We start from the raw sequence: 27,842 nt of genomic DNA, 5'->3' as shown, positions 1-27,842 counted from the left end.
ACATTCATACCATATCACTAAAGAATATCTTAATTCACCAGCCTCTTTACAATTGTCATGGTTTCTTGCTATCATAAAGCTGCCATGATATTGTTGAGCTCGAAGCTATGAGCTCGGGTGGTTTCGGGTCTGAGCGTTGAGTAGTGGGGTCGACCAGTTGAGAACAAAACTTGTCGATCTCAGTTCTTGAACCTTATGAGATGAAGCATATTGACTGCAACCTGAAACAGTCCGAAGTGCCCATGTTCTTCCTATTTTCACTTTTACAGGGCTATAGGTTGACATAGAATAACACTTGGAAAATTCAACTTTGAATATGTTGTCATTGGTCTGATTAACGACTAAGTAAGTACTGCATATAGGACCCCAAGATGCTGTTCAATCGCTAGCACTTCCGTTAAGCTTCCCCGTCGAAGCTCATGGTTTCTTCATATGTAAAGCCCCAATCCTCCTCAATACTTAGTAACGTAGCGGATTTGACAAGTTCTTTCACTTCACTGTCTTTTAAATGATTCACATCCAAGTCCTTGCTCGCATTCTGAGCATGGATGCTACGAAGACGCTCATCGGGTAGTGAAGGGGTCCTAAGCCGTCGCACCGAACGGCGTCTTCTGCCAAGACTAGCGGCCTCGCTATCCTTTTGTCGCCGCTCGAAATGAGCCAGGAGAGGCGCTGAGGGGTCTTCATCATAGTGAGCTTCTCGGCGGTAGAGGTTGGTGGATTGGTAGCGGGGGCCTTGTACAACCCCTATAACTGGATTTGATGTAAGCTTTAGACATTGGCTGTCTAAATACGCTCGTCTCGAATAATCAGCGATATCTGCGTCTGAAAGCTCATCATCGGTGAGCATCTCATCGTCCTCCCTCGCCGGGGTGGGTGGAGCTGGTTCCGGGTGTGGAATTATGGGTATAGGCCGGCGTCGGCGCCGAGTGGTGCCCGGAAGTGTCATCATATGCGACTCTGGGATATCCCGCTCATCAGTTGATAAGATGAAGCAACGGCCTGTGGCATCGCCGATGGCGAGCTTGGAGTTGTCCGGGGAGAAACCGCCCCACGCAATCGGTCCAGGCGCTGTAAGAATATCGCGGACAAAAGGGTTCTTCAGCTTACGGACATTCCAGACCTTCACCGCACCGTCACTCGATCCAGTGTAGAATCGATCAAGACTCGTATTCCACGCTGTGAACTTGACGCCAGTGTCCTCTTTCTCGCGATCGCCGTAATACTCTTCGATAGGTTTCCCATGTCGTAGCGTATGGATGGGCTTGTCTCCCTGTGCTGTGTCCCATACGTACACCTTTCCGTCTGTACAAGCCGCAGTCACGTAGGCGTGTCCGGGCGAGTTGGGCACAATCGTCAGTTCGTTGATGTCAGACGCATAGCAGTCGAGAGCCTGATGCTGACAAAAGCCAATGCCATTCAAGCGATCCTTATCGCGATGAAAGACGTGGACTTGTGTCCTAACATTGCGGGGAACGTTGTTCATCCCCGTGGGTGTTACCCCTACCAGAAAAAGGAGTAGTGTTGGATGCCAGGCGACTTCGAAGACGTTAGCCGTTGAAGCTGTCATCACAGGGATTCTAACACCCTGTTCCGCATCCCAGAGGATAATCTCTCCTGAACTCCTCTTGTCCTCGGGAATGTCCAGATCGTCGCCTGTCAAGCTGCGAGGAGAGTACCCAACAAGAAGCAAATGCTGACAGCCGTTAGCTCGCCCCCACTGCATTGTTGCTGGGAAGTATGCCCACTTGTCTGAGCCATCAGCGTCAGTTCGTGAGCATGAGAACGTCTGGTAAGTACTGTTCGACTCATTTCCTCTTGTAATGGTGTAGATACGCACGGCATCGGTTGGTGAGTCTGCAGCTGTAGCCACGCGACCAGATCCATCCTTTGCAGCAGCCACGAAGTTGACATTACCTGTGTGTTGCCATGTTGCAATGGCCTCCATGTGTTCTCCTTGCGGGTCAACCCTCCATATTTTGACCGTCTTATCAAAACTCGACGTATATGCCAAGTCATCTTCCACGCTGTAGTCGCATGACACAACCGATGAGTACAGCCAAGGGTCTTGGCTCTGGCGCATGGCTTCCGTGGAATTCTCCCCCTTTTCGACCCGTGGACGAGGTATTCGGTGATCGGGAAAGGACCGCAGCGCCCCCTTTCCAGTTGAACAAAGAAGCAAATTTCCAGGCCTGTTGTACTGTTGGTTATGCGTATCGGAGTGTGTAGTAGTGCCACAAAGAAAGGTCTCTCTCGAGACCCATGCACCTGTGGTGATATCACCAGCGCAATTGGTGAACTCAGCTACGACCTGGAGATCATCCTCGCGCAATCTTTTAAATTCGGCTTGGAAGTTCAAATATTCCCGGGTTCGTTGGAAGCCCTGGTTGCCTTCCATTTCTCGAGCCATCAGTAAAGAAGAAAGTCTGCTAGTCCTTCTCATTTGACCTTGTCGTTTTTTTGTCTCCTCCGTAACATGCTCAGCAGTGAATGAGAGGACTCGTGGTGTCTCTGCGACCTTTCCTGCCCACAGGTCTGAAGCAAAAGCGCTCATGTCTCGTATGGTTCGTCCAGGTATCGGTATCAGAGGGCGGTTTCGTAGTCGGATTTGCTCCATCAAAGAATCGCGGGTTGCCGGTATGTGCTTGTTCTCATTTTGTGATATTTGGTCTATAATCTCGGCGATCTCCTCAGGGCTGAAGTCCACATGATAGACAATGGGCTGTGCGATAAGTTCATTGTTGACAGCCACCGGCTTCTTTGTTCCCTCTTCAATAGCTTGGCGATGCGCTGCCGAAAGATAGGGTCGTTCGGAAATCTGGTAATAGCGGTTACTTGGCTTCGGTTCCTGTCGCTCCCGAGGTTTATAAGGCTGCCTTTCGACATATTCGGGACGCTCTGGTTGAAGTCGGGGTTGTGAAGTGAGTGCGTCGTAGAATATGGGAGAGTCCCGTTCTTCGGACTTCCTTGTTACTTCAATGTTCACGATCGTCGGCGATGTTTGGCCTCGCGGCTGAGGTTTCGGGGTTGACCTCGGTGGTGGAGAGAGCTGAGGCTCTGGTGTCTCTGAAGATAGAGGGGATATGCGAAACTCCTTGCAATTGTTAGCAACAAGCTCCAGCCGCGGCTTCGTCACACCCACAGAACCCCCCGCCAGACCCCTAACAACATCATGCGCCTGGATCGCAAGCACGTCTAGGTCCTGCTGACTCAAGTAGCCACCTGTCTCGTCCCATCTTCTCCTAAAGAACTTGTTGATGCTGAGCTCCGTCACCGTCTAGACCCATAGTTAGCCACAGGACCTTCCCATATATAGCCTTCTTTGTTACCTTAATAGCCAGGGCGTTAACATGGTAAACATCCCTCGAGAGATGTCCAACAGCCCTCTCTACAAGCGGCGTAACCTGGCTCAAGAGGCACTCTTTGACGCCTCGCTTTCGCTGTAGGCCTGTACTAACTCGTCTCCGTTTCGGAGGTGGTTCATCGCAGGGGACCGGGAGGCTATTTAGTATAGGTATAGGTGCATGCGGCATGCCGCCATGCTTGACGAGTGACCTTGTAATTGTTGTTGTTAGCCCAAAACCCATGAGGAAACGCGTTGAGGATTTGAATAAGAAAGGAAAAGGACCAGAAATATGACGTTCAACGCGTAAAGGACGTGAATCACTTACTTCATAGCCCCATTTAGCGTTGATGTGGTGATAAGGTGGGTTACAAGCATTAGAATAGTGTCTAGTAAGCCTAAAAAGGAGAATCTATTAATCCGAGCTACTAGTATTAGTTAAGTTAAAATAATTATAAAATATTTAGTTATAAGTTCTTTAATACATAAACCAGCTTAATTTCACTATTTAGAAATTATAGTTTTTTAAAAACTTTATAAAGCTTAAAAAAGATATTATAATAAGTAAAAATTAATATTACTTTTAATAAAAGCTCTTAAATATAATACAAAATAATATCTTAACTATTTATAGATAGATTTAAAAAAAAATAAAAAAAATTAAGAACATTAGCTATATAACACTTTTAACAGTTAATTATCAGCTATAAAAGCATCTCCAAGAAGTGAGGGAGCATCAATCAATACGTAAGGCAGCTCTATACATTGATGGTATACTGTAATATTCATTTACAAGTTCAAGCCGCTCAATATCTTCAACATATATAGAAAATCTGAAATGCAGCTCTAACGCCAAGAAGAAAAAACATCTTTGAGCTGATAATCGCAACATATTTTACAGCTTGTTCTTTCCAACAGGCTCCTGGGCAGCAAGCTCCTCATACATACGGTCAATATGCTCCCTGTAGGCCTTGGCGGCCTGGGGGCGCTTAAGCTTAAGCCTAGTAACAGCGTTAGCACATATACTCCAGAAGAGACAAAATTAGGGGGAAAACTTACGTAGGGGTAAATAGACCGTTGTCAATGGTAAAAGGATCAATTTCGAGATGGGCATTGCGCACCTTCTCGAAGCTGTTGAACTTGTGCTTCTTGCCAATACCGTCAAGGACCTTGAGGAACTTGGCTTTCACCTTGGGGTCGTTAGCGGCGACGCGGAGATCAGCGACCTGGTTGGGTGCGATGGTCTCCTGGAGAATCTTGCTAGCGAAAGGAGCAAAGTTCTCAACGTCGATACCAAAGATGGCGACCAATGAGGACTGAGTACCGTCACCGTGAACATAGGCGGCGTTGATGAGGTTGGTGCTACCCATGTAGACGTTCTCAATGCGCTCAGGGGAGATGTACTCACCCTGAGCAAGCTTGAGAACGTTCTTCTTGCGATCAATGATCTTGAAGCGGCCCATCTTGTCAACCTCGCAGATGTCACCACTGTGGAACCAACCATCGGCGTCAAGGGTCTTCTCGGTCTCTTCGGCGTTCTTGTAGTACTCGCGGAAGATGACGGGACCGCGGAGGAGAAGCTCACCACGAGGGTTAGGCTTGTCATCCACGGTGTAATCAAACTCGGGAACAGACTCGAGGCAGAGTTCCACACAGCACATGGGGCCGCCGATGTTGCCGGTAGTAAAGTCACCGCGTGCCTGGATAGATCCGACGGCATACGTCTCGGTCATGCCAAAGCCCTGAGCGAAGTGGTTCGCGAAAGCGGCGCGCAGGAACTCTTGGACATCAGGATCAAGCTGGGCACTGCCGCTGACCATGCTGTGGACTCTGTCCATGCCCACAGCGGCCTTGACCTTGGGGGTCCAGATTCGGTCGTACAAGAAGTGGGTGTTGGAGGCCTTTCCGGGAGGCAGTCGCATATTGGCCTTCTTGGTATCAATGACACGTCGTGAGAGAGCGCCTCGGACACCATCGGCTTCAATAGTAGCAGTGCGAATGGCGGAGTTGAACCGGTTGAAGAGACGAGGAACTGAGATGAAACCAGTGGGCTTGAGGATCTTGATATCATCAACCAAGCCCAGAATGTCACCTCGGAAGAAACCAATGGCAGCACCCTCAGCAACGGCGATCTGATCGATGAGTCGTCCGTAGATGTGAGCTAGTGGTAGATAGGACAAGTGGACATCCTTGCTGCTCACATTGCCATTTGTTCGACCACCGGCGATGGCAGAAACGGCGTTTCCATGGGTGATGAGAACACCCTTAGGGTTGCCAGTTGTACCGGAGGTGTAGTTGATGGTGCAGATGTCATTGCGGCTGGGAGCACGAGGAGCGCGTCCAGACTTGGCACCAATCTCCTCAACCTGAGTCATGGAGTAGATCTGGATGCCATGTTGAGAAGCAATCTCATTGAGGACAGAGGCCTTGGTGTGAGAAGCCAATTCACCCTGCTCAAGCGGATCGAGAGAGACGATGAGCTTCAGACCAGGTAGCCGGGGAGACATCTTGAGAAGAACAGGGATGTGGGGGAGGGAGCAGACAACACAGGCGACCTCGGCATGATTGATGATGTATTCTGTTGTGTCGGGACCAAGAGTTTCGTAGAGAGATACCGAGTAAAGTGATTGAGAAGCAATACCGAAGTCTAGTAATGAGTGTGTCAGCAGCTACAACCACATGCTCCATGTCTCTTATGCAGGTTCACGGCACAAGAGGGGCAACCTTACCGGCGATCTGCCACTCAGCCCTGTTTTGCGACCACAAACCGACACCGTACTTTTCAGGAGAATAGTTGATGGCCTTGTGAATCTCAACGAGACCGGCACCGAAATTCTTCCTTCGGACGTCGAAATCACCGTAGTTGATCCAGTCGTACTTGTCCTCCCACTGCTGAGTCGCCTGGTTCCAATGACGGGTTCCGAGACATTTCGAGTTGGGCCACTTGCGCGCACTCCTCTCAAGGACGTCGTGTGTCGAATTGATACCAGGCTCTAGTGCTGTGACGAGAGGACCATCGCCGACTGCCCAGTGTCTGTAGGCGGCGGTGCGGTTAGGTCGTTCTGTACCGGGGACGGGAATACCGTAGGGTTTTCCGGGGGGAGGGACAGTGGTGAGCCTCTTGTATAGGGCGTCGTAGTCTTTTTGTGTCTGGAGAGCCATGGTGAAGATCGGAGGCGAGGAGTCAAGTTGTTGGAGGGGTTACAGTTCTGGCGAGGCGAGGCGAGGCGAGACAAGGACACAAAGACACGGAGCGAGTCGATTGCTGCGGGGAGAAAAGTATGCTTGGAGCTGTTCTGTTACCCAAGCGAGAGAGTGAGTGGGATGAAGACAATGGGTTGGTTGGTTGAATGCAGGTATTCAGAGGAACACAAGCACAAGGAGCCAGTTGACTGATCCCTTGCAGATAATTTACTGGTAAGGCTCAATCACAGAGTGAAAGCAAAAAGGGGAGGGAAGAGGTAGGAAAAGAGGAACGAGATGAGGATTGGGGTTTTGAAGAAATTCAGTTCCAAGACTTTCTGGACAAGTTTCCGAGCCTGGCGAACGCCATCAAGTTAAGCGCAGAAGTGGAAGAGCGCAGACCGAGGCGCGTTGCGCAGTCTGGTACGCCATTGCGCCCATGTGCCTCGGCAGCCCCAGATTTCGTGGAGTAGCACAGGCCTGTAGCTAGCAGAATATGGGATAGCGGCGCTTGGAGAAGACCTGGGGGAGTTGATAAATTCCCCTGATTCATTCATTCCCCCGCGATACATCCATTGATACAATGTCTCTTGAATCCTTGAGGCGCGGGACGTGGCCCTTTTTGAGTCAAGTGAACCGAGGATGTGATTATAGCATCCACAGTTGCAGCTGTGTATGGGGTTTATTGGAGAGAATGCGGGGGGAACAGACTCATACCCTCGAAATCCTCATTCAATCCAATAATTCAGAGCAATACTTTCAGCTCGTCAGCACTTGTGTCTACCTATGGTTTAGAGGCACATCAGCAGCTAAGATACACAGCCAAGAACGAGAAGCAGCACAAGTAGGTATCACCAAACTACACATGCGTAACACATCAGAATCCATCACTGGTTCTCGTCGTAAGCACCTTGTTGTACCCTCCGATCCAATTCAATGGAAGGCTCGGGCGTCCAACGGACGCTAGTTCTCCCGAAGACCTGGAGATCACTGTCGTCAGCTGCAGTTGGTCAGTTTTCACAAACCGGTACGTCCGGGCCCTTTAGCTTTTTTCTTGAAGGTTTTCGGTTACATGTGAATATCCATCGATGACAAAAATGTGGCTGAATATTGGACTGAATTCCCTCTTGGTGTTGCGGCCTGCTGATCTTGTCGTTCCTCGTGATCCCTACCACAAGCAATTTTCTATTGGGTGTTATATACCCTTGAGGATTGCTATGTATCTTGCAACCGTATTCAGTTCTTGGTGTTTCGCCCGACACTCCTCGAGTCTTCCTACATTTTACCGTAAAGAGACTGATAAGTGCCTGCAACTATAAGCGAAGTGTTTGACATCTGGCTCTTTCCAACATGCCTCATAGTTCTCTCTCCCTGATTGGACCAGCCTGAGAAGTCATGAGTTTCGAACTCTCCAAACTTCAGCTCGCTAAGAATCTCTTTCTTCTCCCATCATCTCTAACCGAGTCTATTTCTATGCTTAAAAACAACCTCGAAACAAAAACTGCTTCACTGCTAACAGGTTCAGCCAACTGACACAGCGACGTTCAATCCTCGAAACGACGTCATCACCTTCAATTATGGATCACCTTACCTAACACCAACACTTTGTTCAGTGTCAAAGCGGCTCGCGTCAACACGTGCACTTCTTGATGGCACTCTCGACATTGGATGAGTTGGCATAACCCGTGCCGATCGCCATCACAAATTCGCCAGAAACATCGTATCTGGCGCCAAAAGCATGCCACCTATCAATGCTCCCCATCGCGGACGTTGTATTCGGCGCTTGTCGTCTCGACAAAACACACCCGATAACGATGGATCGAGTGATCTTTTCAGTTCAATTCAAGTTGAACAGCCACATTGGGACATGAAGCAACAGTAATCCTGCGGCAAAGATATCTGGTCTGTTAAAAGTTACCACGTTCTTAAGCCTCCTTTTCAATGTCCCAAGGATTAGCCGCTCAGGTATGCATAAATCCAAGATCTACCGAGATCTACAACAAGCCCGTCTCATACAGCGACACTCGCGGGGTTTCCCTTTTGGAAATTACAGTTGTTTTATCTACATGGAAGTGTTTGATAAGAGAAGTGTCCCTTTCATGCGGTGGACGGTGGCGGCCCCTTACCACCATCAAAACGCTACGTTACTCGGCATAAGATACAACGAAGAAATAAAAGAGGGACTGTTTCATATCGACCTCGACCCTGTCCGTGTCTCAGGCCCCTTTCGTCAAAACACGACCTGATGCAGAGAACCACCTTGACTCGACGAGATTGGACGTGTAATCGTCAATGCCTTTAACCTAGAGTTTCGACGATGTCCTAAAAAAAGAAAAGGCTCACATTCTTTTTTGAATTTGTTCTGTTTTCTTATTAGTGGCCCCTTGACGGGTCCCACGGTCTCTCTCTCGGGCCATCTCCCTTGGATCGTCCACGCCCCCACTTGGTCCCGAGAGAATGTATCGTCAGCAGGTCTTTGGTTTTATATCTATCGATTCCCACGTTTTCGCCCATCGGGCCTATTCTCACGACGACTCCTGTCTTTTTTCTTTCTCTTATCTTATATTATCGCTGGGGTTGAACATACTTGAGTCGTTATCATTTATCACATGAGGTGAACTTGCACTCTTCAACTTTTTTAACACTCTGTCTGTCTGTCTGCGCTGTTTCTCGGACCAAATAATATTGCCACCATGAGTCGGATCGCTTTTCTCTCGCTGCGAGCTCTGCAGCTAGCTTTATCTATTGCTAGTATCGGCCTGAGCGCGTATGGTACGTTGACGATATCCATGATGGGCTTCCGTCAGGGTAGTAACTAACAGTCTCAGTTGTCAACGATTATAACCAGCGAAGCCGAAACTCAGCGCCATCGCCGTTTACTTATCTCATGGTCTCTTCTATATTCTCGATTATCTCGGTTGCCTATCTCTCACTCACTCCTCTCTACGTACCGCGCATCTACCACCAATATGCCGCTGTTGTCGTCGAATCCGTCAACGCCGCTCTGTACTTTGCCGGATTCATCGCCATTGCCGTGTTCATCGGATCGCTTATCATGTGTGAAGGGACCGTTTGCTCTTGCGCTCGTGCCGATGCCGTTGTTGCTGCGGGTCAGTTCACGGTGTGGATCACAACAACTGCTTTCACTGCCAAGGACTTGTTTAAGAAGGCCTTCCAAGAACCCAAGAAGGATGATGAGGGTCGAGAAATGGGACAGGCGTAGGAGATTGAGCAGACGGTACATGAACTCCACATAACAAAAGCCCGGGATTTGGTCCGCAAATGATGGAATTGAATCTCTATCGGAAAGGATAAATGGTTATTAATGACAGGCGTTTGGGCATTTTTTAGGAAAGACAAAATGGCAGTGCTATGCTGAGTAGCCTGGCTGTACTGTCAAAGGAGTATATCGGCATGGAAGACATCATACCCAACCTGAATTTCTGGGCTGGAATGGGAAACTCGGCGTTTTCTGCGTTATAGTTTCGCAGCCTTCTGTAGCAGAGGCTGATAGTGCGTTTGAAATGAAAGTCAAAGAAGCTGTTGAGTTAGACTGGCTTCTGATTCATTCAACCAAAACCATCGAGTTATTTTGTTCGGTCGTTCCGGTGTATGTGAAAGTCACGACATGTGATGTGGACGTCAATAGAGCCGAAGGCCCCGAGACTCGGATCAAAAGAGGAAGATGCGAAGTCGTACGAGAAACATCATACTTATATAATAAGCTGAGGTAAGGTAGTCGGCGTTTATACTAGTCGGCGCCGGGTGAACGGGCCGGTCGGTGGCTTGAAGAGATATGTTTCTCGGTCAGTTTTTCGCTTGTGCTACGGTCGAAGAAGAGAAAGGGAATGCAGTGCGTGGTAATTGCACCATTAGACTTGGACTTTGGGTCATGGTGGGGGACATGAAGAGCGGAGGACAATATCATCTGATGTTATATATTGCGTGGGAGGTGCAATACCACGTTCAGCTGATTGGGCTATACACTTGTATCAGGTTTACGTGACATTCTCTCTGCTGCAAAGGTAAGAAGTTTATCTATTTCCTGGAAACCAATCGAGTTCCTGCCCTCGTATTACACTGTAGAATTTATCAACCCCGCATATCACCATCATGACAAGCCCAACTAATCATACAAAATACGTAATTATTTCATCTCCAGCCGAGAAACAAAATCATAAACGGTTCTCGGCGGTTCTCGGTTATTGCACAATTCATACATTTGCAGCTGTCAAACGACGATCAAGCCATTAGCTTTCTCAAACAGTGAAGACAGCTCAAGCAAAAGCGTGGGGAGCTCGATGGCGTGCTACGCGGGGTCCTAGTGAGCCATGCCCAAAGAGGCTTGGATACACAAGAATAAGAGCACTTGAAAATGCATGTTGGATGAGTTGTGAGCGAGTATAAAGGGGAATGGGTTGATCTGTGAATTGCTGCTTTTGTTTACTCTTTATTCTCCTGTTGTTCATACAGATTAGATCCTTTGATACGGGAAACGTGACTCATCATGGCTGAGGAACTTAGCAAGAACTTTGAGACACTGCAGCTTCACGCGGGGTATGTTTCACTCATTATTAGCCTCGGCTTTCATGGTGGGCTTTTCGACTGCTAGATATACAGCAGTAGTTGAGGGCATAAAATTGTTTACAAGAACGCAACTGACTCGCTTCCTTCAGAGCTGAGGTTGATCCTACCACCAAATCGCGAGCTGTTCCCATCTACGCTACCACCGTATGTTCTCACACGCCTCTTGACGCTCTCATAGCCTCGCAGCATGAATTGCTCACTAATACCGTATCTAGAGCTATGTCTTCGATGACTCTGCTCACGGAGCTAGGCTCTTTGGTCTCAAGGAGTTTGGCAACATCTACAGCCGTATCATGAACGTGAGTTCTTGACTCCCAACCCAGCTTAACTCACCACTTACACTACAAGCCAACTGTCGATGTCTTCGAGAAGAGAATAGCAGCTCTCGAAGGCGGTGTCGCAGCCCTCGCTGCCTCATCGGGCCAGGCTGCCCAGTTCCTCGCCATCAGCACCCTCGCTCAAGCTGGCGACAACATCGTCTCTACTTCTAACCTCTACGGCGGCACTTACAACCAATTCAAGGTCTTCTTCCCTCGTCTGGGCATCAAGACCAAGTTCGTCGACGGTGACAAGCCTGAGGATATTGCGGCTGCTATTGATGATAAGACAAAGGCTGTCTATGTTGAGAGCATTGGAAACCCCAAGTATAACATTCCTGACCTGGAGGCTATTTCCAAGGCTGCCCATGAAAAGGGTGTTCCTGTTATTGTAAGCCAACAATTCTGTAATCATGTGTCCGCTGGGCTAATGCTTATTTCAGGTCGACAACACCTTTGGTGCTGGTGGTTACTTCATCCGCCCTATTGATCACGGTGCTGATATCGTCGTTCACTCTGCCACAAAGTGGATTGGAGGACATGGAACCACAATCGGCGGTGTAGTAGTTGATTCTGGAAAGTTCGATTGGGGCAAAAACGCAGCTCGATTCCCCCAATTCCACGAGCCTTCTGAGGGATACCACGGTCTCAAGTTCTACGAGACCTTCGGCAACATCACCTTCATCATCCGTGCCCGAGTCGAAATACTTCGTGACCTCGGTTCAACTCTCAACCCCTTTGCTGCTCAACAGCTACTCCTCGGTCTCGAGACTCTCAGTCTCCGTGCTGAACGTCACGCCCAAAACGCTCTCGCCCTTGCTCAATATCTTGAGAAGAGCCCCTATGTCAGCTGGGTTTCATACCCTGGTCTCGAGAGCCACCCGTACCACGAGACGGCTAAGAAGTACCTCAAGAGAGGCTTCGGTGGTGTTCTGAGCTTCGGTGTCAAAGGCGGTGGTGCTGGAAGTGAGGTTGTTGATGGTTTCAAGCTTATTTCTAACTTGGCCAATGTCGGTGACGCCAAGACACTTGCTATTCACCCCTGGAGCACCACCCATGAGCAGCTCTCTGATGATGAGAAGCGCAGCTCCGGTGTCACTGAGGTATGCATTCTCTAACACTTCGCTTGGGTTCACCTTGCTAACAAAAACAGGATTTGATCCGAATTTCGGTTGGCATCGAGCACATTGACGATATCATCGCCGACTTTGAACAATCTTTCAAGGCTGCTGCTGATGCCACTACCAAGGGCGAAAAGAAGGATGTCCCTGTAGGTGACAAGGAGGCTGAAGCTCCTCTTGCTCCTTAGAGAGACGCGAGACTGAGTGTTTGAAAGGAACTGTGATTAGGAATGGCTTGTTGAAATACCCACTAGGAGATTGGAGAGATGAGAAAGCGATAGTGTCTATCATGAAATTGTGCAATACCATTGGCTTGTGACATTGCTTAATAATGACAAATGATTACCCATATTGCTAGAAATGCCTCCTTGTTTGTGTGTAACTTAGGAAAATACTATGTTCCTTCTCGTGACCTATACCTATCGTTTCATTCTTCGAGGTTGCAACCTCGCAGCTTCAGTCCAACCTTGCACCCCATCTTCACCAGCCATGGCACGCGCCTGGTCGAGGGTAACATTATCATAAACATAATTCTCCTCTGGATTATGCGTTTCCTTGTCTTCCCCTTCGACCGCTGTACCATGCTGACGAGTTTCCTTGCTATTAGACTCATCGCCAAGAGAGATGCCCCGGCCATCGACGCAAGTAGGATCATCCCACATTCTCAAAGCAAGAACCATGTGAATACCAAGAACGTCTTTGACTTTTCCATCCATCTCAAACACTTCGTGAGGCCGAGTTGAAAACCCAACCTTTTCGTTGCCGATGACTCCAACTTGCGCGCACAATATAGCATTATCAAGGTTATCCCGAGTCCTGATAGCCCACTTGGGCATGGGCCTGAATGAATGGATATATCTCTTTGGAACCATAGCGTCCGGTCCATTCTTCTCTACAGCCTTCTTTTTCTTCCCGACTACTCGAACGGCTTCCCAACTTTGATAGTGAACACTCCTGATAGTGCCCTTTATCTCTCTGATCACTGCTGCGGTCCGAAGCGACTCCTCTCGTTGGACGAGAGCGATAGACTTGTCGAGTTCTTCGAGTTCAATGGCGGTTTCGACGATAGATGGAAAGTCATCTCCAATTTCTGAACGGGCATTCTGAAAGTCTTGAATGAGTTTGCGAGCGTTTTGGATTAGCTCATCGTGGCTCTTGACTCTCCCGATGAAATGGCCACTCTGCCATGACTGAAGGATGAGTTAGTTTAGATCCAGAATGAACTGAAGAACGGGATCGTTTACCTTTTTGCAGTAATATTCCATTCTTCTTTCTGAAAAATAAAGGAAGAATGCAGGATTCAGACGAGAATTGCCACAGCCTGGAATGTTACAGGCAGATGTTGTGACTCACGCTCACAACTGGGAGATCTACAGTCCCGTGACCACTCCTTCAAGATTCTATCACTTCAGTCGTCATCCTGAGGCACTGAAACTTGTTGAGCTGCCTGCAGTCGCTGTTAATAAGTGAGAGTCATTCCTTCGAACGTGGACATGGTAACTAAACTACCCTGCATGTGCCAAGCTGCAGGAGCCTGGTGGTGTCAAGATGACGCAGCAAACTAGAACTATCAACCATATGATGTCTTTCCTAGAGTTTATCAGAGTATTCGAAGAAACAGTGTTGTATATTTTTCCATTAAAGCATGAAGGTAAACATAATCATCTGAACGATGAGTATGGCAAGGAGAGTGTGGAGGGATGCTTTCGGAAGAGGGATCAGGATGGAAACCAAAACAAGGCCAGCATTTTGAACTCTTGTAAAACGATAAAAATGAATGTGAATCAGCCACTTGGATATACCCACAGATCTCAGTAGCTTCGAGCATACATTATTCCAAGATACCCAGCCACACTGAGTCAACGCACGATATACTTCGAGCTGTGAACAAACTGAATATAGTAAATGGTGAGACTTTAGCCTCGAAACTTGTTTTAAGAAGGCAATTTAGCGATCTGATTAGCTATAAAACTTGGCACAGTCGCTTAGGGGCTGCTGAGCCGTGATAGGCGCGACCATATCAACGTCAGCATATAATAATGATGAGTGCTAGTATAGAGATATCACTTACAGACTGTTAGCTATCTCTAGATACTGCAACAAGTCAGAGAATTATAATAAATTTCACATTAATCATGAGTTTGTTGATATTCTAAACGACTACTTTGGCCCCATGAACCTGATATGGATCCCAGGCTCAGGATAAAGGATGACCCCTATACAAGCAGTAAGGGGTCAAGTACAGAGAGAGAGGATTCAGCAACCGCCATGAAGTATAAATCACTCTTAAATCAACCTGAAGCCTTCATATGTGGCACAGCGCCAGTGATTTTCTTGTCCATGGATCTAGACTTAAAGAAGAGAGATCATAATCAGATACAGGTCGCCAAAACATTGGCAACACTTCCCTACTATTATCAACGGTCACAACCCGTGTTTTGCGAGAGACCTGACTCGATCCTTATTGACGAGACAGGCGTTGCCTTACTCGTCTGTAAAGTCGTCAATGATGATTTAGAGAGAGATCCCAACGTCGTTCCACTCAAGACATACCGGTTCCTTGACTCGAAGCTTGTCTTGGGTTGGAAGTACAATCGACTATAATTAACAGAAAGATTTGCGAATAATATTTTAACGCTGACAAACCAAATATCGAGGTGGCCCCAATCGTATGGGTACATTGGTCCTGCAGAAGCATATGTTGAGGATGCAGATGGCTTTCACGTGGTTGATCTCAATGTTCGCATAACAGGCTCCTGCTGTCTGCCATTACTACGAACGCATTTTACAACCTAGCACCTTTACGTTGCACCGTCCTTCTATATTGATGCGCAACAGCGTCGTGACGAGTTTCTGGATATGTTCATGACTGAGTTTCATGATGGTAGTAAGTGTGCGATAAGCCGGTATGAAGACCATGAAACGAGGAGCAGTTTCGCTGAGCTTGTTTTTGGAGGAGAGGATGATGACAGGTTAACAGGGGAACTTATGGATTGTGTGTATGAGATACCCAAGAGTGTTGTTACCTCAGCTTGAACCAACATGTTTGGGTGATATCGATGGATGATATGCGAATGTACTATCGCAATTTGGGATTGCTGTATTTTACCAGATGCAGATTCAGCTCGTATAGATAATGCAGGGTCTTGACGGAGAATATGATCCGAATGTCATCGCAGGATAGGTCAAGACTCAGTGGTTGGTGGAACATGAGAGAGCGGGGGATCAACACCAGGCGGCCGACCCTTGGGTGTTAGTGGCATAAGACAGTCCAGAATAGCTTCAGCCACTTGAGCTGAGGAACAAATTGCAAGAATAAATAATGACTACAAAGCCTCAAAAAACGAGAAAATCAAGCATATTTCTAAGTCTATTTCCTAGTCTGAATACGACTCTTTGCAGTGCGAATAATGATGTGTTTGGGTGGTGCAGCACACAAGCTTTCAGCTTCAACCAACCACCATAAAATAGCTGTATGCGCATGGCTTGGTAATGGTCCAGTCAGCTCTCCCTCATCAACTAGGCGCGGCTGAAACAAAGTTTAAAATCTCTATCCGTCTTAGCAATCGCACATATAGAGCCTCCTCCTCATTCTTGTCTCCCACACATCTTTCAATCTCAGTTGAAGCAAGATGAACTGCAACGAGCTCCAAGAACACTCTAGAGCAGATTGCTTCTTGGTCAAAAAGCCGAGGGCGCTGCAATGGTTCTACAAGGGACAGCTTATCAAGGAGAAAGAAGAGGAGCGCCAGGCCGGTCGCTTCGAGCTGTTCTTGGATTTGTTATGTAGGTATCTCCGTGCTATTATTCAGGCTTTGACTTACAGTCTGTAGATGTCGCGATTGTCGCCAACTTCAGCGATGAGCTTGCTGAGCACCCCGATGGCGCTCATCTGGCAAAGTATATACTCATCTTTGCGCCGGCATGGCATATCTGGGCTGATCTTCGCGAGATCATGAACTCGTATTATACCGATGATTTACTGCAGCGACTTGTTATTCTTTGGGTCATGGCCCTTCTGGTGCTGTATGCGAACAATGCCAACGATGCAGATGAGGATATTACTGCAATGCGGACTACCGTTGGAGCGTACCTCGTAGCACGCTTCACCACCCTCAATGTATTCCTCATTACCTCGTTTGCAGCGTATCAGCACCGCACACAGGCCCGGATCATGGCTGGCTTCATGTTTGTCGGTCTTGTCATCACCATTCCGCTCTTCCTTGAGGACATAAGCATTCGCGCAAAAGCCGCCATTGTCGCTGTGGGCATCTTCTATCAAGAGGCGACATGGGCGCTTACTCTGAGTCCCTGGATTAAGGCCAAGCTACACCTGACTTATAGTACTGCTGTTGACATTGCACACGAGATTGACCGAATGGGCGCTTTCTTCATCATCATTCTCGGCGAGTTTGTGTACAGCATCATTGTTGGCAACAAGACGGGCATTGGTTTGACTTCCGGATACGCCAAGGCTGTCTGCACGCTAATCATCGCGTTCGTGCTGAACTGGGTCTATTCCAGTGGCGATGGAAGTATTCAAGCAACGCATCCGATTCGACGATCTGCTTGGACAGCCTTTGGCTTCTTTCTCTTACATCTACCTCTATCAGCATCCTTTCTCATCGGAGGCCACATCGCAGCTGCGAGCACAGCGATTGAGGAGTTTGAAGACGGGCAGCGCTGGCTTCTCGGTGGAGGGCTTGGAGTTGGTATGCTTTGTCTCTGGGTCTACGGGATGTTATACAGGGTCGAAGGTGAGTGCACTCTATTCATGGGACAGACGACACGAATCAGCATGAGATTGATAATTGCGATCATTCTCGTCGTCATTCCCGAGTCACATAATCATCTCAATGCAGAGAGTTTCATGTTCGTTATCATGGCCCTGTTTGCTTTCCTCTTGATATGGGAGACCATTGGGGGCTTATCCAGGACTTCTAAGTTCTTTGAGCCTTGGACGAACAGAAATCCGCCGCCGGAGGAGGATGACAGAGAAGGCTTGGCGGGCGAGTAATGGGATTGCGAGGCACCTGTCGGAAAAGGAATTGGCATATTGGATCGTGTTCGGATCATGGAGAATCATAGTGGAACCATTCTCATGCCAGACATTGATTGACTTGAAGCTATGGTGCACCGCCACAGCAAGCGATCGTCACTGTCTGCGTCATTCGTGGCGTTGGAAGCCGCGGGTTTGATACGATTAATTTTGGAATCTGGAGGAAATCGCCGTGAGGCAGCCTATGAATACCTTCGGTTGTCACCTTTGCAGAGCACTTGCTGGGAGTGACATAACACTGAATAGCCGTTTTAATTCCGAGAGGGAGCTAAGCTATTCCAGGATCATCAATGCATGTGCAAGCAACTCCAAGACGTGGCCTGCAGAACGTATATACCGTAATTGTAACTGCAGCTGTAATCCTAGGCCACCTTGGCGCATGTCACTAACCATATCTTTCACTGCTCAGGTATTTGGATGCTTCTAGAGTCAATCGCTCGCTACCTTACCTTAATGAATGGAAGGCTTGGTCGGAGACCGGACGAGGAAGCCGCGGACAAGGTGGCTGTGCTCTCTCTACATGACAGCTCTTGCACCAATGGCGTCACCTGTGCTTCGCATGTTGGGGGAGGGGCAACCGGGGTCTCGGTGATTGCCCCTCCAGCTCCAGATCCAAACTCATGCTGCTTCTCCAAGTGGCGTTGACGCGAAACATTCAAGGTCACAAGTGGCAGGTGCCAGATTGCCAAGGGAAGTAGGCAATGTGTTTAAATAGTCCCTCGTAGTCTTAGCTTTTAGCCTTAACTTACCTTATCCTTGGCTCTCACGTCGTGATCTCGATATTCAACTTCCCCTCTTTACCTTGACCTTACTATACTTATTCCTTGTACTACACAACCTACCAAGTACTCATCTTATACCCACCTCCTACATCATCGACTCTTGTTAATTCCTCAGACGTCGACCTACCACAAATTTCTCGCACAACATCGTTGTTGCACTCTATAACAACATCTTTATCGATCGTGTACTTTTCGAATCCTACTTCGATGGCCGACTTTGCTCCCCCGTCTGGTCCGCCTCCTCCCAAGGCCCCCGAGGTTCCTGCCGGATGGGCCGTGCGATGGAACGACCAATACAAGGAATGGTAAGAACTTCACTTTGTCTACACACGCGCACGGCGTCGCTGACATGCGCACCACAGGTTCTACGTCAACATTTACACAAAACAATCGCAATGGGAAAAGCCCACTGCTCCCGTCTTTCCAGCTGATGATGCCGCGCCCGCCGGCCCTCCGCCCGGATACGACCAAGGCAATGCGCCCATCCCTACAGATACCAAAAAAAACCCCTATGAGGACCATCGCGATCAGTCAGCTGGCGGTCCTTCTGAAGATGAAGACGCTAAGCTAGCTGCGAAGCTACAGGCCGAGGAAGACGCCCGCGCCCGAAGTGGTCCTGGTGGTCCAGATGTTCCTGCGGGATATGGAGCATCAAATAGCCCATACCCTCAGAGCAACAGTCCCTACCCCCAGAACAACAGCCCGTACCCTCAACAACAAGGCGGCGGTTCTTATCCCACAGAACTTCCCCCTAGAGAACGGGGTGCTAAGAGCGGTGGTGGGTTCTTGGGCAAGTTGCTCGGCAAGGGAAAGCAGATGGCCGGAGGCCACCAACAAGGCGGTGCCGGTGGTTACGGCGGCTCGCAGGGCGGCTACGGAGGTGGTTATCCTCAACAACAGTACTACGGCCAACAGCCCCAAGGCTATCCTGGACAAGGCCCTCCAATGGGTTACGGCGCCCAACCTCACTACGGCGGCGGTTATGGCGCGCCGGGAGGTTACGGTGGCTATGGTGGCGCTCCTGGTTACGGAGCTCCTCAGGGCGGCGGCTTTGGTGGAGGTGGCCGTAAACCTGGTGGTGGTGGTATGGGCATGATGGGAGGTGCCGCTCTAGGTGCTGGTGCTGGTCTGCTTGGTGGTGCCATGATCGCAAACTCTTTTGATAACGATGAACAGGACGCCTACCAGGATGGGTTCGGTAAGTTTTCATTCCAATTCTCCTTAGATATAACAGCTCGCTAACCATCTTTACAGAAGATGGTGCTGATTTCGGCGATGATGGTGGTGACTAAAGAGCGTTATACGTTCTGTGTGCATTTGCTGAAGAGGAGTCTGAGTGTGATATTTCCGACTTGAACTCGAAATTGGGTTTGCTTTGTGATTTATAGGCAGGATAGGAATTAGGTATGGAACGAGGATATGACGACAATAGGCTGTGCGTAACTACGCCGTGACTAGTAGTTAAATAAGGTTTATACTTCCACAACAAACTGATGAGGGAGGGTTCAATGGAATAATGATCATTGCTAAATGCTTACAATGCCATATCTCATGATCTACTTCTTTATCGTCCGTTTATGCCCACAGGGCTGTGTATCCATCCAACTTTTGTAGTCATTATATACCCAATAACCGCACAACATTTACCGTCTTACGCCCTGGTTCTTATTGTTGCCGTTACCACCATTGTTGGCTGGGGTGCTCTCCTTGGGCTTGGAACCAGCGAGATACGCAGCCATGTCGAAGCTGGTAAGAGGGTTGTCACCAGATGACTGACCGGTCATGGCAGCGCTCAAGGGGCTGTTTTTTCGCTGGGCCTCGAACTCGGCGCGCATTTCAGGGTCCACTGGATCTCGTTAGCATAAATCTGTTTGCGAGGGTGAATGGTTACATACTGCTGTCCATGAGCTTCGGCATGCCCACCATGAGAACCAGACTGACGAGAGCCATAAGGATCATGGGGTTCTTGAGGATAGCAAAGACCGAGACTGTATCCGTTAGTGCTGATCGGTTCACGGAGAATTCTAAGGCGAAGTCGACTCACACTGCGGCCTCTCCATAAAGTAATTCTTTCCCCCAATAGCCCGAAGCTCAAAGCCTCGTCCCTTACTCCCCTCCTTCACCTGCACGACCTCCCCCTTATTCCCCCAGTCATTGCCCCGATACGTCTCCCAAGCCCTCACAATTCCCTCCTCCCCATCCTCAGCAAGCTGAACATCAATCCTCAGCGGATGAAACGCGTCAGTCGGACAGTGAACATCAGCAAGGTACGAGCCAGGCGTGACGTTGTGAAAGACAAAAGTATTGGCGGAGGACAGTGGCGCGGTGAAGTGGACGCCTGCGGAGGAGAGCGTGGCGTGCGTGTTGGCGGGGATGCTGAAGGGGTTGGGGTTGGAGGGGAGATAGAGGGTTAAAGAGTCGGCGAGAGCAAGGGGGAGGAGCGCGAGAAGAGCGCTGGTTTCGAAGGCGAAGCGCATTTTGGGCGGTGGAGGTTGTGAGAGGTGAGGTCAGATAGAGGTTGATGTTGTGACGTTTTTGGTGTTGGAGGAAAGAACAAGTGGGCCAATCAGACGGGGAAGATGTGCGGGTGTGGCTTGGGTTGATGCAGCCACAGCTGAGAGCTTCTAAGCTTGATATCAAGACAGGATGAGATTGAACAAGTGCCTAGGCAGTTAATTGGTGCTATTCACGTTAAACAATTAAGACTACTTCGAAGCTTTTCATTGTCGTCCTTGACTGCCTTGTAGATACAATGTCTTCATTTTGACATCCGCCACACATCTTGTTCCACTAACACAAGAACAAAGCCCTTCAATATCTCACATGCAAGTAAGGGGGAGAACCGGGTTGGCATGAAAAAGAGTGGCATAGACGCTCATCTAAATTACGCTCTTCTAAAAACTATTTATTTGGGTATCGAGTTCATCAAAGACGCATAAGTCCACTCCTTCGTTTCCCGTGATATGAATCAGACATTTCAGTTCATCCGGCGTCACAGATCGTATAACAAACACTTTTTGGTCTCATCAGCAGCATTATCCCTTCCCATTTGACAAAGAAATTCCTTCCCTTCATGCCTCAGATGCGCCGTTGGTTGTGGCACTCTTCTCCTTGAGCTCCTTGACCTCGGCCTCGAGGGCCTGGACCTTCTCGAGAGCCTCCTTCTTCTCGCCCTGGATGGTCTTGACCTTCTCAAGGGCGTTGCTGAAGGCTGACTGTGCTGTCTTTGTCTTCTCCTCGGCGTCAGCCTTCTCCTTCTCCAGAGCAGCAGCCTTCTCCTCGGCGGCCTTCTTCTCGGCCTCCAGGGTCTTGGTCTTTTCATCTGCCTCCTTCTGCAGGGATTCGGCCTTGGCGACGGCATCGGCCTTCTCCTTCTCAAGAGCTTCGACCTTCTTAGCCGCCTCCTCAGACTTGGCGAACTTCTCCTTGAGCTCCTTGAGTTCGTCCTCAAGGGACTTGGTCTTATCGGCAGAAGACTTCTTCTCGGCCTCGGTAGCAGCCTGGGCTTCCTCGAGCTGCTTCTTGAGAGCAGACTCGGAATCTTGAGCCTTCTTTGCGTCAGCCTCGAGAGCAGCGACCTTGGCCTCGGTTTCATCGGCCTTAGACTTCAATGACGCTTCAGTCTCCTTGGCCTTAGCCTCGGCCTCCTCGACCTTGGACTTCAATGAAGATTCAGACTCCTTAGCCTTGGCGGCATCGGACTCGAGGCTCTTGACCTTGTCCTCAGCCTCCTTGAGCTTGGCGTTCAAACCAGACTCAGACTCCTGGGAGTTCTTGGCGCTGGACTCAAGTTCGGCGATCTTGGCCTCAAGCTCCTTCTTCTCCTATGTAAATGTTAGTGGCTTGATAAGTATGTCATCATGGTGAGTACTTACGGCTTGGGAAGCCTTCAGGTCTTCCTCGACCTTGACAACCTGGGCCTTGGCCTCCTCAATTTCCTTCTCGAGCTCGGCAAGCTTTGATGTCTTCTCGCTGAGCTGCTTCTCGACAGACTCGCGCTCCTCAGTGGCAGCCTTGAGCTTAGCCTCGGTCTCTTCCTGCTTCTTCTGGACGGTCTCGTGGTCGCTGGTGACGGTCTTGAGCTTCTCAGCTTGCTCATCACGTTCCTTCTTGAGGGCGTCATGCTCGTCGGTAGTAGACTTGAGCTTGGCCTCAAGGTCGGCAGCCTCCTTCTTGACCTTTTCCAATTCAGCAGACGAGTCACCCTGGGCCTTGGTCAAGGCAGCGGTGTGGTCCTCGGTAAGCTTCTTCTGAGCCTCCTCGGCAGCAGCAAGATCCTTCTTAGCAGTCTCGAGGTCCTTGGACAAACCATCATGGGTAGACTGAAGAGAACCATGCTTCTCCTTCCACTCAGCAGCATCCTTTTGAGCCGCGACAAGCTCAGAAGAAGAGTTGCTCTTAAGAGACTCGTTGGTCTTCTCGAGGTCAGCAACCTTCTCTTTGAGCTCAGCAAGCTCCTTCTCAAGAGACTTGTTGGTCTCCTCGAGAGTAGCGTACTTTGCCTGGAGGTCACCAAGCTCAGAGAGCTGCTTCTTGAGTTCAGACAACTCGTTCTCAGAGTCGGCCTTGTGCTTGTTGTGTGTTTCTTGGAGAGCGTTTGTCTTCTCTTGAGCCTCGGCGAGGTCCTTCTTGGCAGTAGCGATCTGGGAGTCGGACTGCTCCTGGAGCTTGTCGAGTGTCTCTTGGAGAGCGGCGTACTTCTCCTCGGAACCGGCCAATGCCTTCTTCTGCTCGTCGAGGGCAGTGACGGCGGCGGCCAGGTCGGTCTCGAGCTTGGCGTGGCTGGACTGTAGGGTGGTGAATTTGTCTTCGGAACCGGTCAGAGCCTGCTTGCCTTGCTCAGCGGCGCTGGAAGCGGCAGCTAGCTCTTCCTCAAGTGTGCTGTGGGCCTTAGTAAGAGTCTGGTGCTTCTCCTCGGCCTCGGAGATCTGTGTCTTGAGAGTAGCAATCTCCTTGGTGAGAGCAGCCTCGAGGGCCTCACGGGCCTCCTTGGCCTCAGCAAGCTCTGCCTTGAGGCTGGCGAGCTCATCGGCAATGGATTGCCTCTCCTGCTCCAGGCCCTTAAGCTTCTCTTCGGTAGCAGTCAGGCTGGTCTTAGCATCCTCGAGCTCCTTGGCGTTCTTCTCAGCAGACTCCTTGGTAGATCGGAGCTGCTCGGAGGAAGAGTCACCGCCCTTCTTCAACTCTTCCTGCAAGATGGCGATACGGGCGTGGGTCTCATCAAGGGCAAGAGAAGACTGAGCCTCAAGCTCCTTGATCTTTTCCCTCAAATCCTCAGCATCTTTGGATACTGTTGTGCATTCCTTCTCCTTCTTTGAGAGGTCTTCCTCGAGGACGGCGATGGTTTCTTCCCTGTCGGCAAGTTGCTTCTCGAGAGCTTGTCGCGCTGCGACGGAGTCTTCACCGCTACTACTGGAGAATGCAGAAACAACGCCGCCCATATCGAATCAGTAATGGGGAATGTGGGGTGTTTAAAAAAAAAAGTTTGAGGAGAGGAGGGGTCAGGAAGATGATCGGTTAAGGCAAGAGAGGAGGAGAAGAGGGGAAGAAAGGAAACAGAATAGGATCACTAGAAGATCGAGAATCTCTTAGAGTTTTTAGGTAAAAAAAGAGACAAAGAGGTTGGCTCGGTTGGAGGTTGGAGATGCCGTTGTTGAAGTATGAGCTTGAGGTGGTGTTGCAGTAGCGGCAGCGGATTATGGAGACGTAAGTTATCGGGGGGACAAAAAAAATCGTATCAGGCCAGGCCAGGCCAGTCCAGTCCACCCCGGGCTCCAGCCCAGCTCCAGATTAGGTAGGCCACCAAACCTTGCGCTAAACAGCTAACCACCAACACTTATCACCAGGCTGTGATAATTTTCTCAGGCGGTCACCTCGGTGATAAAATGAAATGGCTGGGCCGTGCCGTGATTTGCACTTGGATTTACTGTTTCCTGTTCCTTCTCCGTATCCTTTGGGCAAGTCAAAGGTGCCAAAGGGTCAATTGGCGGCCTTACCGCACTTTAGCATGGGATCTTTCGGGTCTGAATTTGCTGCCCATCATCCAATATCCACGCAGCTTTTTTGTCCTCTAGTGGGGTTGTCAATGAACGACATGTCATCCTTGTAAGCTCCATCGTTCAGATTTTCAATCAACGTACATCCATATCCATATCCGTTCCCGTTTGTACCTAGGCAAGTAAGGCAGGGCAAGGCAAGACAAGGTCCTAGTACTCCGTAGGTAGGGTGGTCATCCATGATGTGGCATGCTTTACCGCCTATCATTTGATTCAAGAAATGTCGCATTGTTACGTTGGCATTTGAACAACGAGGCCGAAAATTGAATTGTCAATCAGACTACCTCTACTCGACACGGACTCAGTCAGAGCCCAACATGTCACTCCCAATTCCTCCCTCCCCTCCCCCTCCCAGGACAAGTCAAGACAAGACAAGACCAGACCAGACCCAACCCCCCATCAACGAACAAACTTTTTGTTTTGGTCCCGCCAAAAGACTCCGTGCTTTATCACCCAACGACTCACGGGCCTGCCTCCTGGGTCCCGGCCTCGCCATCATGCACCAATTTCTCTTGTATCCGTGCATTGTTTCCTCTATGCTGGACATTTCGTCATCATCACTTGCATTGCTAGACCCTGGTGCTGCTCTTTCACATGCCTGTTATAGTCAAAGCTTTTATGTCGACATCCGTTATGATATGCCTGACCCGGACGATTCACAGAGTGAAACAAATATTGAGACAAAGCTTCAACGGGTCTTGATGAAACATAACCTGCAGAATGCTACCTTTGCATATGCAGGTGCCTATATATAAACAAACATGTCTCATGCTCGCTTTTTCTGGTCCTTTGAGTCACACTTCTCTCGCCTTTTTGCCAAATTACTTTCCATATCGATCAATATCCTTCCAAAGGCAGGTAGATATCCAGCCGTAATTCTTCGGCTTGACCGTCAAGTAACCCCGGTTTATGCGAATCAAACTGGAGTCCCATTTGCTTTTTGCTCCGCCCAAGACTCCATGCGCTATCCTTCATGGACTCGTCATTATATATTCCATTTCAAATCAAATTAGAGTGTAATCAATGCATTTCCGGCATGAGAGGGGAGTGATTCATGTGAGCGCGCCATGCAGGGACTAATTCTGAAAAGCCATCATGTCCAATCTTGGTGATCATGCCCAGCATCAAAGTTGAGGTCGTTTCCGTTTTCAGGGGAACCTCAACAGACATCCTCTATTTCAAGAGTTGTCTACCTCAATTGACAGAGGTGCTGGTGGGTTCAGCTTCCCGGTTGTGTCATTAAACAAAAGTTGAACAGAGTCGATGGTCGAAGTTACTCATCTGAACGTAGCTCGGAAAGGCCCTTCGACCTTGACATCCCTGATACCTTCCGGCATCAGTCGCAGCCATTCATTCCAGCTCTCGAGGTCAACGTTGTCATCGTCCAGTCGAATAGACAAGTGTAATTGGGGACTGTTCTCATACGAAGAGAAACTTCCTCGCGTGGGGCTGTTCTGGTACACCGGAGAAAGAAAGATAGACGGAAGCCTCGAGTTGCCCGACATCATCATGTGTAGCGGAGAGGGGAAACTGGTCAATACTTCTTTCTCTGGATACTTGTCTTGCACCATTTTGGCGTACTGAGAGAACAAATTCGCGTGCAGCTCGGCAGCCGAAAGAGGACTCAAGCGTGCTGCCCGGACTCGCAGTTGTTCAGCAAGAGCCCGTGTGAATGCACAGCGATCAAGATCGTAATAATGCTCTTCTGACACCGAAGCTGCAAGCAGTTCCAGGACGCCCTGTTGTCGAACCATTCTGGAAGATGGGTAGTATGCAGCATCCATGATAATCAACGTATCGGCGCAAGCCTCTTCGAGAGTTTGTTGTATGCCACCCCACCGGATTGTTGAGGCTTGTTCTGGATTTCGCGAGCTGCTAAGTCTTAGTCGGTATCAATGCAGAAGGGGTTGCAAATGGCATACCTTGCCAGGACCATCTCACGGTTACCATCGAGGTATGTATGTCCTGCGTAATATACTATTTTCAACACATCGCGCTCATCGCGGTCCTCAACAAACTCGTTGAGTGCCCTTGATAGCCACCTCCATGAGCTTTTGCAGCCGTCAGAGGACGACGGGATAGCTTGAACTTGGAAGTTGTAACGATAATACTTATCAAAAACCTCAGCGAGCTCCCGGACAGCCGTCTGAATTATCGGGACCTCTTCATCGTCTTGCCAGAACAGGAACAGAACCTGCACAGAACTGTATCGATCCCGACTGGGAGTGGAAAGCATACGTCCCACATTGGATTGGAGATCGTTCTTGAAGCTCTCGATGCCAGGTAAAGACAGAGATTTCTCGAGGCGAGGGCCTGATGGCAAAGGGGTGCGAATTCGAGCGTCACTTAGCGGAGGGCGGCCGGGCAGGTTGGAGCCAGGAGTACTGGAATCGATATCCATTTCCTGGGTATCGTGGAACAAGGCCTGGACATTGCTAATCGCGGGGGTGGGGCTCAACGGTCGGCCGGCAGCAGCGAGGGAAGGTGCAATATCCTGAATAGTCGGGCTATGCGAGCGATGAAACTTGGTTACGACGTCTTCCCATGTCATATTATGATGACTGGGATGGCACTACAATAATGGAGGCAAGGGTTGGCATATAAGTCTATATAAAAAGGTTTGTGTGGCACAGAATGGGTATGACTTACAGCGACTCGTCGCCTCCTACAGTCGATGCAAGCACCCAGCTTTCGAATGAGTGCAGCGCGTTCTCTGGACTGCTGAGAAAGGGGCCCGGTCCGTCTCCTGCTCGTGCGGCGGTTGTTAGAGACGTCGGAGCCATCCTTTATAGAGAAAATGGACTGGTGCAAGTTAGGAGAGGTGTCGGCACTGTACGATGTGTTATTGGTCTCTGTGGAGGCCAAGGTAGCGCTAGTGGCCTGAGTTGAGATGGAGGAGCATGTGTCCTTTCTCAGAGGCGGCGTAACTGGGTGGAGGTTGTGGTGAGGATGGTGGTGCTGCTGCTGTTGGTGTTGTTCGAACGTATAATGCGCCGGCGAGGTCGGCGACGGTTGGCGGAGCGGGGGAAGCTCATCTGGATTTTGCGCAAGTGAGTGGACGGAGACTGATGCGACAGCTGTTGCGGCGGCGAGAACAGCAGGCAGCGAAGCAGACTGGGCAGAGGGCGACGAAATTGAAGGTAGGGATGGCGTCGGAGCGGTTTCGGATACAGAGGTCGGCTGCGATGGAGATGGAGACGGCGGAGGTTGCGGCTGTTGGTGTTGGTGTTGGTGTTGGTGTTGGTGTTGCATGGGCGGAGCAGGAGCTGGAGAAGTCTCGGCCATGCTGTGGGCGACAGAATTCATGCTGATAGGTAAAGAGGTCGGATGAGCGTCAAAACTATTCAAACGCCCATTATCTCAAACTTGAGGGAGAAGAAGGGTAGAAGGGAGA

General features: G+C 49.5%; 11 protein-coding genes across 11 annotated transcripts; 5 read left to right on the top strand and 6 right to left on the bottom strand.

Annotated features, from left to right (window-relative positions):
* Positions 1 to 397: 397 nt before the first annotated feature.
* Positions 398 to 3,587, bottom strand: FPRO_00502 (uncharacterized protein; the record flags this gene model as incomplete). Its single annotated transcript, XM_031225320.1, has 3 exons — positions 398 to 3,094; positions 3,143 to 3,277; positions 3,330 to 3,587. 3 exons carry the CDS (start codon positions 3,585 to 3,587, stop codon positions 398 to 400), a joined length of 3,090 nt encoding a protein of 1,029 aa, XP_031075968.1.
* Positions 3,588 to 4,238: 651 nt separating this feature from the next.
* Positions 4,239 to 6,505, bottom strand: FPRO_00503 (uncharacterized protein; the record flags this gene model as incomplete). Its single annotated transcript, XM_031225319.1, has 3 exons — positions 4,239 to 4,344; positions 4,403 to 5,990; positions 6,073 to 6,505. 3 exons carry the CDS (start codon positions 6,503 to 6,505, stop codon positions 4,239 to 4,241), a joined length of 2,127 nt encoding a protein of 708 aa, XP_031075967.1.
* Positions 6,506 to 9,219: 2,714 nt separating this feature from the next.
* Positions 9,220 to 9,749, top strand: FPRO_00504 (uncharacterized protein; the record flags this gene model as incomplete). Its single annotated transcript, XM_031225318.1, has 2 exons — positions 9,220 to 9,298; positions 9,355 to 9,749. The coding sequence occupies 2 exons, from the start codon at positions 9,220 to 9,222 to the stop codon at positions 9,747 to 9,749; spliced, it is 474 nt and encodes a 157-aa protein (XP_031075966.1).
* Positions 9,750 to 11,033: 1,284 nt separating this feature from the next.
* Positions 11,034 to 12,739, top strand: FPRO_00505 (putative O-acetylhomoserine (thiol)-lyase; the record flags this gene model as incomplete). The annotated part of the gene is made up of 6 exons (XM_031225316.1): positions 11,034 to 11,083; positions 11,203 to 11,257; positions 11,329 to 11,412; positions 11,462 to 11,821; positions 11,874 to 12,533; positions 12,584 to 12,739. The coding sequence occupies 6 exons, from the start codon at positions 11,034 to 11,036 to the stop codon at positions 12,737 to 12,739; spliced, it is 1,365 nt and encodes a 454-aa protein (XP_031075965.1).
* Positions 12,740 to 12,970: 231 nt separating this feature from the next.
* FPRO_00506 (uncharacterized protein) lies at positions 12,971 to 13,816 on the bottom strand (the record flags this gene model as incomplete). The annotated part of the gene is made up of 2 exons (XM_031225315.1): positions 12,971 to 13,741; positions 13,796 to 13,816. The coding sequence occupies 2 exons, from the start codon at positions 13,814 to 13,816 to the stop codon at positions 12,971 to 12,973; spliced, it is 792 nt and encodes a 263-aa protein (XP_031075964.1).
* Positions 13,817 to 14,735: 919 nt separating this feature from the next.
* On the top strand, positions 14,736 to 15,155 carry FPRO_00507 (uncharacterized protein; the record flags this gene model as incomplete). The annotated part of the gene is made up of 1 exon (XM_031225314.1): positions 14,736 to 15,155. The coding sequence occupies one exon, from the start codon at positions 14,736 to 14,738 to the stop codon at positions 15,153 to 15,155; it is 420 nt and encodes a 139-aa protein (XP_031075963.1).
* A 1,028-nt stretch (positions 15,156 to 16,183) lies between these two features.
* Positions 16,184 to 17,568, top strand: FPRO_00508 (uncharacterized protein; the record flags this gene model as incomplete). The annotated part of the gene is made up of 2 exons (XM_031225313.1): positions 16,184 to 16,337; positions 16,385 to 17,568. The coding sequence occupies 2 exons, from the start codon at positions 16,184 to 16,186 to the stop codon at positions 17,566 to 17,568; spliced, it is 1,338 nt and encodes a 445-aa protein (XP_031075962.1).
* Positions 17,569 to 18,599: 1,031 nt separating this feature from the next.
* Positions 18,600 to 19,684, top strand: FPRO_00509 (related to rna-binding protein fus/tls; the record flags this gene model as incomplete). Its single annotated transcript, XM_031225312.1, has 3 exons — positions 18,600 to 18,697; positions 18,755 to 19,590; positions 19,647 to 19,684. 3 exons carry the CDS (start codon positions 18,600 to 18,602, stop codon positions 19,682 to 19,684), a joined length of 972 nt encoding a protein of 323 aa, XP_031075961.1.
* A 351-nt stretch (positions 19,685 to 20,035) lies between these two features.
* On the bottom strand, positions 20,036 to 20,869 carry FPRO_00510 (uncharacterized protein; the record flags this gene model as incomplete). The annotated part of the gene is made up of 3 exons (XM_031225311.1): positions 20,036 to 20,238; positions 20,288 to 20,380; positions 20,437 to 20,869. The coding sequence occupies 3 exons, from the start codon at positions 20,867 to 20,869 to the stop codon at positions 20,036 to 20,038; spliced, it is 729 nt and encodes a 242-aa protein (XP_031075960.1).
* A 594-nt stretch (positions 20,870 to 21,463) lies between these two features.
* On the bottom strand, positions 21,464 to 23,833 carry FPRO_00511 (uncharacterized protein; the record flags this gene model as incomplete). The annotated part of the gene is made up of 2 exons (XM_031225310.1): positions 21,464 to 22,216; positions 22,268 to 23,833. The coding sequence occupies 2 exons, from the start codon at positions 23,831 to 23,833 to the stop codon at positions 21,464 to 21,466; spliced, it is 2,319 nt and encodes a 772-aa protein (XP_031075959.1).
* A 1,892-nt stretch (positions 23,834 to 25,725) lies between these two features.
* FPRO_00512 (uncharacterized protein) lies at positions 25,726 to 27,754 on the bottom strand (the record flags this gene model as incomplete). The annotated part of the gene is made up of 3 exons (XM_031225309.1): positions 25,726 to 26,320; positions 26,371 to 27,020; positions 27,098 to 27,754. 3 exons carry the CDS (start codon positions 27,752 to 27,754, stop codon positions 25,726 to 25,728), a joined length of 1,902 nt encoding a protein of 633 aa, XP_031075958.1.
* Between the last annotated feature and the right edge of the window lie 88 nt (positions 27,755 to 27,842).

This window comes from Fusarium proliferatum (genome assembly GCF_900067095.1).
Source record: "Fusarium proliferatum ET1 genome assembly, contig: FPRO_scaffold001, whole genome shotgun sequence".
Classification (NCBI taxonomy): domain Eukaryota; kingdom Fungi; phylum Ascomycota; class Sordariomycetes; order Hypocreales; family Nectriaceae; genus Fusarium; species Fusarium proliferatum.
Note: the sequence above shows the minus strand (reverse complement) of the source record. Positions and strands in the feature narration are given on the sequence as shown.